Below are 12,387 nucleotides of genomic sequence, written 5' to 3'. Positions count from 1 at the left end.
GACATAGGTCACTGCTCATTGGCAAATTTGCCCAGTGTTGATAAATGACTCCACTGTCTTTACCTATATGGCTAAAAAAAAAAAAAGATATCGGGAAAGTGTCCAAAAACAAATTTTGTGTCGATAGTACTATATAGATGCACTTTTGGTGAGTGGTATGGGTATTTGATGCCTCTTCTCAGGTTCTCCTTCCATTCTTTTCTACTGTAAACTTATGGTTAATTGGGGCCACCTGATATACCCCAAAGCCAATCATCTTAGGCCAAATTTTACTGGATGAGACTATTTCTCTCAGGGGTGAGCCCCTGCATATGATGGAGGCCAGGGTGTCGTTCAAATATAACTCAAAACTCTAACAGATTTATTTAACATAGTCCACATAGGAGTATGCACTAAACAGAAATGCAGGCTTCATTCATAGCACGTATATACTTGCAGATAAATGTTATATAATAATCATCCCCCCCGACTAGCACAAGAACAATGGGTTACCCCCAGCTTCTGGGAATCCTTCTCCAAGCGGAACTACGTCATATTCTGCCTAGCCCCGAGTATGAACATCTGTTCCCTGCTTCTGTACAATGGTAAACCCATCTGTTCCCTACTTCTGTACAATAGTAAACCCTAGTGTGACCTATTATTGTGTATAGCCTGACATTATCTAGGCCCCTAGGTTTCATGGCTATCCCAACACTGGTTAGACGGCTTCTAGACAAAATGGACCCAGAGCACATAGCTGCTCTGCCTTATATATTACACATTGCCATCTAGTGGTCAAAATAATCAACTGCAATGGTCATACTTTGATCCAGGAAATGGACTTACTATTCATCTTACATAAGGACCCCTCTAAGGTATCTAAGTTACTAGGGGACTGTTAGGGAAAAGAATACCTATTCGACCAGTCCCCTACACTGCTTTTTCTTTTCTATTTCTTCTGTTACCATTTTTTTTTTTTTTTACTGTTGAATTATAGATATTTGCTTGGGCGGATCATGTTCCAGTATTAAAACATAATACTAGAGCTGCTGGTACCTGTAGTTGTGTGTATACTATTTCTACCCTTTTCTAGTGTTTTCTACCAAATAGTTATATAGTTATTTGTTGCACAATTTGTTACCTTTTGTAAAAAAGAAAATACACCTTTTGTCCCCTAGATTTGTTGCTGTTGCCAAGTGAAGTTCCCTCTCATTCTTCTGTTTTCCCGACCATCGAATTGCCTCTTCTGTAAAAGGTGAGAAACGCTTGATGGATGGGACTTTGGAAAACAGATTGTATATGGGTACTGTATAAGGCAAGGCCAGACCAGTAATACTGATCTATGGCTATATTAGAATCTCCTAGTACAGTTAAAGTCGGGTTGGGAGCGGGCAGTTTAGGGTCGGGTGCGCACATCACTACTGCCCGTGTTTGGCCACTTTTAGTTTCCTAAAGCATTTTCTACGTCACATCACAGTCACCTGAGTGGGACGTCCTACAAAGCATAAACCATGCTCTCCTCCACCGATACTCTTCCAAGTCCAAAGTGGGTACTTCAGATCAGCACAATTAATAAACCACAGACCTGCAATACTTGTTAAATCACTTTTTAACAACATTTTTTTTAAACACTGCATATACTTTTGCTGGCTTATTTTAATATTATCCTCTCCTTGCCTTTATAGGTCTGTCTGTGCTGCTTGCAATATGAAGGTAAGAGTTCTTTCAACCATTAAGGGCGAAGACACACTAGTAACAGCTACTTGTTGTGGCTACAAAAATAGACAATGCTGATCATTTACTGGTAATTAGAGCTTTCTGGATGACGGGTTATCCAGAGACAAATTACAGAAAGGCCATCTCCCATAGACTCCATTAGATTCAAATATATACATTTTTAAAAAGAATTTTCTTTTTCACTGAAATAATAAAACAATACCTTGTACTTGATTACAACTAAGTAATATTAATCCTTACTGGAGGCAAACAAGCCTATTGGGTTTAATTAATTCTTAAATTATTTTTTAGTAGGTATGGTGATCCATATTACCGAAAGACCCCACTATCTGGAAAACCCTAGGTCCTGAGCATTGTTAATAATAGATCCTGTACCAGTTTTAGAAGACTACAATTGTTTAGATTGCCTTTTTGACCCTGTTTAAGCTTTACTAAATGTACTTGTTGGCTTTATGAGATCTAATGAACTAACCCAGAATGGGAAAAGGTTCCTAATTATAAACATCCCAGTTTTTGGGATGTTGGGACAGCAGCTATGTTAGTGTAGCCCACTTTATAAATAGATGTGGCACTACCTGCTGAGATTTCACTGGTTGGCGCTTCCAGGAGTCCTGAGCCCCGCTTACTATGGGGGAAGCAGGGAATTCTTTGATAATGGCGTGCCTCCACCCAGGGCTCTGCTAGGGGAGAACTACAACTCCCACCCTGGGAACTGATGTAGTGTATTAACCCCTCAATAGGATCCACTGGCTGCAGGCTGATTTGCCCCTCCCTGGGGTAACTCCTTACCAGTTGTAGTGGTCCTGGGTACACACACACGGAATACAGCAGATTGCAAATGAACAGATTGAGCTTTATTGGGCAGACCTCTCCAGGAGTGTATTCTCAGACAGTCAGGGTACATCCACCAATTACATCATAGCACAAGGCCCTAGCTCAAAGGTACCCAGGGTACTCACGCCAGAATGATCTCCTCTAGGAGGTTCCTCCGGTACTACGCGCCAGGAGACCCTATCTTAGGGCTCTCCCCGGTACCACACGTCAAGCAAACTCTCCACAGAGACTCACCCCCGGTACTACACCTGACCTACTCTTTAGCAGGATCCTACTTTCTCTTGGAGACTATTTCTCCCTTACCTACACACTTGTGTACCCTAACTTCCAGCTGATGTAATGCTGGCAGGATCTTAATCCTCTACACTCCTGGAGGGGCAGAGCGGCCCATTCTTACCTACATGCTGTCTACATGACACTCCTAAAGTGTCCTCTTACAGAATGCTACTAACTAACTCACAGGGGAGCTCCTCTCTTGAGAGGCTCCCAACTTAAGATGGCCCCCAGCACATGGCTGTTTCCCTTATATGGGCCTATGCACCACCCTGTGGCCATAACCCGAACTACAGGGGTCCTCCCCATTAACTATAGATGTACCAGGCTATACCCATTGTACCTTAACCATTACCCTCCCAGGGACCTATCCTAGGGGTATACATCCTGAGGGGCCCATTTTAGCAAACCCCTACATTCTCCCCCTGCAAGAAAATTGTCACCTCCTGGCTGACACAAAATAAACACAATACTTATACTTTTACCATCAAGTTAACATCACTCTTCAACAGTCCCACCTGGGCTCTGTCATGGGTACAATGGTATACCTGGAAAAGAAAGGTCAGGCACATAAAACATGTCCCACCCGCCATGTGAAAAGTCCCACACAAGAGTCTCTGTCCCTTGAGAAATTTCACACAAGTTCAAAAATGCAAGGACAACCAATTGCCCTTAAACTGAAAACTCTATTTATCAGAAAAGTAAATACTCTTGAACCCCCCTCCTCCTTGAGGGAGTCCATTTCCCAAGGTGATCCCACCTTGGGTTTTCCTCCACCAACGGGTGGGCACTTGGATCAGTCCTTCTTGACTGACAGGACCCTCCTGGGTCAACTCAAAAGTTCCCCTCTGGGAATTTGAACAGAAGCAGCACTTGCCTCCCAACCAGCCGGTTGGCTGCAGTGTGGGTATTCCTCACCCACCTCCAACAGTTCCTTCTTGGAAAAGGACAAGTCCCTCCTGGGGGCACACCAAAACCGTAGGTGTCACTCACCCCTTGAACACAGTTCCCTCTTTTGGGATTTAACATGGCCCCTGGGCCTTTACACCATGTTGGGGAAGCGCATTTTCAAGGTTTGGAAGTATGATGGGGGTACACAAAATGGGAGTGTGGCCCTCTGTACCACTTCCTCACTGGGTCGGGCCTCCCCTCTACGGGTCTCATCTCTCAGGGGCCCCATCCAACACTTATGGCCACACTGCGGACACCTCCCCATGGCTTGATTAAACGCCTGGTAGGCCTCGGCGCCGCACTCTCCACACAAGGGTACCATTGTAGGGTCACCCTGCGACATTGTCTTTTTAGCAAACGACCCCAGCCAAACATACCGGAATCCAGCGTCATATGCGATCCGGTTTTGTTGCTGGTTTGGTAGGGACCCAAGGCCCGCGCTACCGCTTTCACTTGGTGCAGACATGTCCAGCGTGTAATGCAGCAGCCAGTCACTCACGCGACTCCCACTAGACACACGACTGGAATCTCCCAAAATGGCCGCCATGATGTCACTCGCGAAGCCGCGCCCCTTATTCTTGGCGCACTTTCTGGTGGTTCCCGATTGGAACAGGCAATCTCACTGATGTTTACTAGGTAGCTCAGTCCAACACCTCCCCCTACACGCCTCAAGTCTCGCGTGGTTTCCTGAACACTTGGCGCCAAAACCCCTGCGTTCCAACTGGCTGGGAGCCTCTGCCTAGCTCAGTTTCGCGCCAGATCCCCTGGCTGGGATGCGGTTCAGGGTGGCCCAAATTTAGTACGGACGGAGGGGAGGGTTCACAGTCCACTAGGCCTCAGGTGCTTTAGGGCCTTTTCTACTAAGCAGCTCCTGCTCACAATCTCAGCAGTGCCTCCAAATGTAGCCCACTTTATAAATAGATGTGGCACTACCTGCTGAGATTTCACTGGTTGGCGCTTCCAGGAGTCCTGAGCCCCGCTTACTATGGGGGAAGCAGGGAATTCTTTGATAATGGCGTGCCTCCACCCAGGGCTCTGCTAGGGGAGAACTACAACTCCCACCCTGGGAACTGATGTAGTGTATTAACCCCTCAATAGGATCCACTGGCTGCAGGCTGATTTGCCCCTCCCTGGGGTAACTCCTTACCAGTTGTAGTGGTCCTGGGTACACACACACGGAATACAGCAGATTGCAAATGAACAGATTGAGCTTTATTGGGCAGACCTCTCCAGGAGTGTATTCTCAGACAGTCAGGGTACATCCACCAATTACATCATAGCACAAGGCCCTAGCTCAAAGGTACCCAGGGTACTCACGCCAGAATGATCTCCTCTAGGAGGTTCCTCCGGTACTACGCGCCAGGAGACCCTATCTTAGGGCTCTCCCCGGTACCACACGTCAAGCAAACTCTCCACAGAGACTCACCCCCGGTACTACACCTGACCTACTCTTTAGCAGGATCCTACTTTCTCTTGGAGACTATTTCTCCCTTACCTACACACTTGTGTACCCTAACTTCCAGCTGATGTAATGCTGGCAGGATCTTAATCCTCTACACTCCTGGAGGGGCAGAGCGGCCCATTCTTACCTACATGCTGTCTACATGACACTCCTAAAGTGTCCTCTTACAGAATGCTACTAACTAACTCACAGGGGAGCTCCTCTCTTGAGAGGCTCCCAACTTAAGATGGCCCCCAGCACATGGCTGTTTCCCTTATATGGGCCTATGCACCACCCTGTGGCCATAACCCGAACTACAGGGGTCCTCCCCATTAACTATAGATGTACCAGGCTATACCCATTGTACCTTAACCATTACCCTCCCAGGGACCTATCCTAGGGGTATACATCCTGAGGGGCCCATTTTAGCAAACCCCTACATTAGTAACCCCTTTCTGCATGTAACTGGCATGCATTACTTCATTGTTACTTTCTCTTGGCAGTCAAGTTGTGTGCTTGAGCCTGTGTTGATCTGGCACCGATATTTAAAATGTCCACACCTTTTTTTTATGTTTTGCCATAGACATAGGGCTAAGGGTACAGCCACCTGGGGGGCCATTTCTTGCCTGGCATATAAGCACAGACCGTGAATTAGCTGAACCACTGGTACCTGCTCACTTTACTCGGTCACTGTGTTGGCCTGGACACACAGATCAGATTTTAGCACTAAAATGCATACTCAATTTTTTTTTTATGCCAATATCTGCTCCATGTGTCTACACCCAGGCTAATGCAATGACTTGGGGTAGAGGCACACAAGTGAGGGGAGAGGCTGTTTCTTGGCCTGCACATATATGCAGGGTGATAAACAGCCCCATGTGCCAGTACCCTAATGTAATCATTGATTGGTTCCTACAGGTGCAGTTATTGGGAGACATGGTCTCTGCTTATCTGCCCTGTGATTAGTCACATTTTATAATCACTGTTTGGCTTAGAGCTCAATAGGGTGCAAAGCACTGAAATGTAACCTAATGTTGTAAAATTGCATGTAGTGGTACATCATTGTACTTACCCCTCATTATTTAATCTCTGTTCATAATCAGATGAAGCTCCCTGCCAAGAAATTGGACCATATTCCAGTGTACACTGTAGGGTTTGATATTCCTACCAGATCAACCAGCTCAAGTGCAAATGCCTCCCGATGGACTGACATTTCCCAGTAAGTTTTTATAGTACTGATTGTTGATACATAATGCAATAAAACATCACAAAAATAATTGGATAACATGAACTTTAGAGGCCAGTTTTGTACAGTATTGGTGTACAAGTGTACTTAAAAGGGGCGATCAGACAAAAATAGTACAGAGACATTTGTGGGGTAATGGAAGCCAAAAATATAATTATCTGGCCCAACTGCTTGGCTACACAGAGTTTGTTAAATTGCCCCAGTCAGGCTACACAGTGCAATTACTCACTTTGCCTCATACATCCTAAAGTCCAGCAACACTTTAACTCATAGCCTATCAACACAGGTAAGGAACGTTTATCTCCTTTAATTTGTTTCACTACTATAGTAGGTGTGTGAAAATTCCAAGGGACACTCTTTTAGCTGTTTTTCATAACATGCATAGCATTTCTTCTTATAGGGATACTTGTATCTTTTACATTTAACTGAGAAAATCTTTAAAAAGATAGTACTTGTAGTGTGTTTCCACAGTTTAACTGCATCTTCCTATACTTGATCTTACAGTGGTCCTTCCTGGAGGAATGTAGAGAGTCAATTTCCACATATCTATGCCCAGGGCTCTGTTCTGAAGGACGTGTGTACTGACTGTGCTGGTTTCTTTAGAGATGTGGTGTCCTCCAGCAGAAAAAGCGTGGACATTTTAAATATTGGTGCCAGATCAACACAAGCTCAAGCACACAACTTGACTACCAAGAGAATGTGACACCACTATTGCACCTGATTCCATCACTACTGTAACAAGGAAAAAAACACCCTGGTGTCAATGGCTTGCAAGATATATATCTATATGTATGAATTCTAAGCTACTAAAAGGAATTTCTGCATATTTGTAATGAAGGATGCATGCAGAAGCACTGGTGCCTGAAGGAGTTAAACTGACCTACCTAAATGTCCACCAAAAGAAGTCAATGGAACCTGTTTGGACCGTTATGTTATTTTGGAGGCAGCTAAAAGCTGGTTAAGTTATATGGGTGTAATGCGCCAAAGGGTTTACAGAATAACCAGATCTGGGATAGGCTGTTAAATTCTGGTATTTATTGGGTTTAAAGTATTTTTCAATCTAATATAGATTAAACGGGTATCATGGCTGGATCACTGGATACCCCTTACCTTGTTTACAAGCTTAACTTATCAGTTACCTAAAATCTCAGAGCTGGCTCAGTGGATTCACTGCACATACGTTGATCCCAGGTGGGTCTCTCAGTAGAACACTGGTATAGAAGCTGCAGTATAGTGTTGCCCTGTAAACCATTATTGCATACACAATTTTAAGGCCTTGAAATGTGTGTGATTGCAGCTGCTACGTCCATAAGCCATCCTTTAAGCTAATGCCTCATGTGCCATCTCTTTATTTTTGTCTTAGGGCGACAAAGCATATTGGTTGTGATATTGGTGAGAATTGTTAGGTGTGAGGCATTGTCAAAAACAGGGGCTCTCCATATTTTTGGCTTATATATGCCACAAATGCAGGCTAATTCTGTTATCTATAATGAGAAGCATTTCGCTAGTACATTTTCCTATGATAAGTACAAATGAAACAGAGCCGAAATGCCACATAGTGTATTAGCAATATAGTCCAATAGCCTCTGGTGGTAACAGAATCTAAGGTCGACCGCTTGCCCCAGATTTCTAGGACATTTGTTTAAAAATTTAATTTGCAAACACTGTATTAATCTATACATATTGAGATCTAGGGCTTTTGAAAAGGCTGGATTATGTACTGTGGCTAACCAAACCAAAGCATTAGGCTCTCATAGCATGGCGCAACCAATACCCTGTTAGAGCTTGGTGCCAGTTTTTAACTGGGTGCACCCATTTAACCTTAAGCGCTGCATGTGGGAATACATTTCTATGCTGAGCGCAAGTTTTCTCCCATGCTTTCTCCCTTGTCATTTTTATACATCTCACCATGTGCTTCTTACTCAGATGATGACCTCAGTGCAGAGACGCCAAGCGAGATTCGCCTCTCTCACTTTCACTTTGTCTGTTGGGCTGGAGGGGCCAAAAATGATCTCTTGCAGTGCAAAATCTCACAGGCTTCTCCAGCCCTACAATGTTACAAATCATATTTTTATAACAAAATTGTACAAAAAAGTTTTTAAAAAATGTGAACCTTCTGCTGTAAATATAAATTGCATCACTACCTAAAAATATCTTGCTGCAGTACTTTATGGTATATCTGGTATTAGGCATGAATACATGCAGTGCTTGTTGTCTGTATGTTTGCAAGGCACAAATGTGTGGAATCTCTGTTAGTTACAGCTGCAGCAGAAAGAAAATGACTAATCTTCCCTTTCAGTGGAAAGATGGAGCAAGCACAGTATGTTTCGGTAGAAAGAGGTGTAATAGTAATATATTTATATGGAGAGATACGATAAGCAACCGGAGCCCAAAATCTAGATAAAGAGGCACCGTCTGTCATATTAAGTGTACATCTCCAGGCTTTTTTGCTTCCAAAGTCGGGTTGCCACCTTTTTATTGGAACTACACTGGCCAGAGTGGGGGGCAGGTCCACAAGGGAGTGGATCATGCCATAAATGGGTGGGCCAGTGATGTCACAATGACCGAGGTCATGACATTAACGGGCAGTCATTGAGCATGGAATCATGAAGTGATCTGGTAAGTATTGTAGCTACGAAATGGAGAAAGGCATGGATTTGTTGGGGCTTAAAGGCATTAAAAGAATCTGCCATCACAACATCACTAGGAAGGGCATTCCCCAACCTCACTGCCATCACTGTGAAAAACCACCTACGCTGCTGAAAATGAAAGTCCCTTTCCTCTAATCTAATGGGGTGGCCTCTGGTGCGTTGATCGTTTTTATGGGAAAAAATAACACCCCCTATCGCCTATAATCCCCTCTAATGTATTTGTAGAGTCATCATGTCCCCTCGCAAGCGCCCTTTTTCTAGATAAAACAACCCCAACCATGACAGTCTAACCTCATAGTTTAACCCTTCCATCCCCCTTAGCAGTTTAGTTGCACGTCTCTGCGCTCTCTCTAGCTCATTAATATTCTTCTTAAAGGAGAAGTAAAGTCATTTTGGCATTTTATTGCCAATAGATTAGCCACACTTATGCCACCTAGAATGCTATATTTATTCTGCATAAAGAGAAGCTTTATCATACCAGAGTAAAGAGCCCTAGAAGCTTTCTCTAAGATTGCAGCTGCCATTTTAGCTTGGTCTTCATAACTTCTTGCTTGCAGCTTAGTCCTTATAGCTCAGGTCACACACTCCTAAGGGTATTGACATAGACCTTTCTGATAAAGCTTACTTAGTTTTTACCTTTCCTTTTCTTATAAGGACTGGAGCCCAAAACTGCAGCGCATACTCAAGGTGAGGCCTTACCAGAGACCTATAAGGAGGCAAAAAAGTTTTCAGCTCTTGAGTTAAAGCCCTTTATATGGAAGACCGCACTTTATTTGGTTTAGTAGCCACTGAATGACATTGTTATTTGAAGTTATTTTCTGATCTTTGTGTATTTTTACCATACGAATTAATACAAACCTTGTTTTTTTTTTGGGGCTAAATGAGATTTAATATTTAGAGTGAGGGGCCCCTGACTTTAGAGTACTACTGATCTATATATTTTCATAAGAGAGGTTAAAGTCCTTATTAACATAGATATAAATAAATTTATATATTGGCTTTGTAGTACAGTTATGGGATCCCTTATCCGGAAACCTGTTAGCAAATAATTCTAATTTTTTAAAAAATTCCTTTTTCTCTGTAATAATAAAACAGTACCTTGTACTTGATCCCAGCTAAAATATAATTAATCCTTATTGGAGGCAAAAGAAGCCTATTGGCTTTATTCAATATTTAAATGATTTTTAGCAGACTTAAGTTATGAAGATCCAAATTACAGAAAGATCCCTTATCGGGAAAACCCCAGGTCCCGAGCATTCTGGATAACAGGTCCCATACCTGTATATTCAAATATATTTTATTGTGTTATACTTGAATGTATATATCTTTATTTATGAAGCGCTACTTATGTACGCAGCGCTGTACAGTATAATACACCTTCTAGTAACAAAAGAAACAAATTGCAAAATGAGAATGTTCTAGGACAATGATCCTTAACTTATAGGTCAGGACCCAGCATTGTGCACCCATGCCGGTTAGGAAGGATCTTTATTACCTCTTTTTAATAAAGCAAAATGTTTTGCTACAATGGGTAATAGTAGTTAAAATAAGGTGTGAAGGAGACTCCCAGGCTAAATTCGGGTCCCCTGAAAGAAAGGTTAAGAAACCCAGTCTAGTCAAGTCAAGTAGCAATTTATTGTTATTTGTACTAAAAGTACATAGGAATTATTGTGCAGCATAGAGAAGTAAGACATATTTCAACTATACGTTTTAAATTATGCAGTGTTACACAATTACACTATGATACATAATTACAAAGATAAAGTGCTGTGCGAGTTGCGTGCTACAAAGATTTATACATTTATATGTTAATACTGGAGTACAGTAAGTACAGATATGTATTAGAATATGTAAACAGTGTATAAATCAAAAGAGGCTAGTGGTTATATATTTCCTGTTGCCTGGGCTCACTTGCAAGTTGTCCGACTGCTCTTGGAAAGAAGCTGTTAAATAGTCTTTTACTCCTGGCTTTTATACTTCCAGGCCTTTTGTGCCCAAGAGACTAGTTAAGGTTATTCCATATGAACAGTCCATGCCCTGGATGACTTGGTAATGTATTTAGTAATGGTTTGATTTTGTTCTTGCATCTGGCAGTTTCTAGGTCAGTTAATGATGGAAGTGTGGTGATGATCCATTCAGCAGTTTTAACTTTGGAGAGATATTTTTTTCCTGTTGTGTGTGATGCTGTCATACCACACTAAAATACTTCCAGTTAGAATGCATTCTATAGTTGCTCTATAGAAAGTAATTTGAACTGATTTGATAACTCCACATCACTTCAGCCATCTAAGGAAGTGAAGACGTTGGTGAGCTTTTTGGATTATGGCTTTAGTGTTGTTAGTCTATGTTAAAGAATTTGCGATATGTAGACCTAGAAATCTGATGCTCTCAACCTGCTCGATTTTGACATCTTCGATTCGTAGTGGCTCATGTCGATACAGTTGTTTCCTGAAGTCTATGATCAACTCTTTTGTTTTTGCTGTGTTGGGAACCAAGTCATGTTTCCGGCTATACTCGATAATGTCACATACAAGCTGTCTGTAACCTGTTTCATCATTTTTCTGAGTGAGGCCAAGGACTGTTGTATAATCTGCAAACTTGAAGACTTTTCAGTTATCCACAGATGAACAATCCGAAGTGTATAGGGAGAAAAGCTTGGGCAAAAGCTTGCGCTAAGAGAGCATCCTTGTGGTGTGCCTGTACTGGTTAAGATTGTAGTAGACATGCTGTACTCAACCTTGACAAACTGTGGTCTGTTAGTGAGAAAGTCATGGATCCAGTTACAGAGGTGCTGCAGCAAAGTGAGTGTAGCCAGATTGTTAATGAGTTTGTGTGGATTTATAGTGTTGAAAGCAGGACTGTAGTCTAGGAACAGCATGCGTATGTATGTGTTAGGTTTCTCCAGGTATAATAAAGCAGAGTGCAGTGCTAAGGCAACTACATCTTCTGTAGATCTATTTGGTCAATATGCAAATTGGAGTGGGTCCAGAGAGTTTGGAATTAAAGAGTTGATACTTTTGAGAACCAGTTTTTCAAGGCACTTCATAGCAACTGTTAGTGCAATGGGTCTATAGTCGTTGAGGATCTCAATTTTAGGCTTTTTCGGTATAGGTATACTAGGGCTTGCTTGAGGGAAGCATTGAAGATGTCTGCATATGTTTGAGCTAAGAGATCTGCACACTTTTGGAGAGACACCATCTGGACCTGTGTCTAGCATTTCAAATGACGAAAAGTTGCTGGAACTAAGAAACTGGGAGAGAGAGAGGGAAGTCAGT

At 42.6% G+C, this 12,387-nt stretch overlaps 1 protein-coding gene across 2 annotated transcripts in view; it reads left to right on the top strand.

The window, feature by feature from the left end:
- spire2 (spire-type actin nucleation factor 2) overlaps positions 1 to 8,612 on the top strand; it is a 36,363-nt gene extending 27,751 nt beyond the window's left edge. For both annotated transcript variants that reach the window (XM_004913632.4, XM_002933684.3), the window contains exons 12-15: positions 1,158 to 1,234; positions 1,665 to 1,692; positions 6,319 to 6,434; positions 6,966 to 8,612. In XM_004913632.4, coding sequence (XP_004913689.1) covers positions 1,158 to 1,234; positions 1,665 to 1,692; positions 6,319 to 6,434; positions 6,966 to 7,164 — 420 coding nt within the window. In that variant the 3' untranslated portion in view covers positions 7,165 to 8,612. The remainder of the gene's footprint in view (positions 1 to 1,157; positions 1,235 to 1,664; positions 1,693 to 6,318; positions 6,435 to 6,965) is intronic.
- Positions 8,613 to 12,387: the final 3,775 nt, after the last annotated feature.

Source organism: Xenopus tropicalis, chromosome 4 (genome assembly GCF_000004195.4).
Source record: "Xenopus tropicalis strain Nigerian chromosome 4, UCB_Xtro_10.0, whole genome shotgun sequence".
NCBI lineage: Eukaryota > Metazoa > Chordata > Amphibia > Anura > Pipidae > Xenopus > Xenopus tropicalis.
The sequence above is the reverse complement of the archived record's forward strand: the minus strand, read 5'-3'. Positions and strand labels throughout refer to the sequence as shown.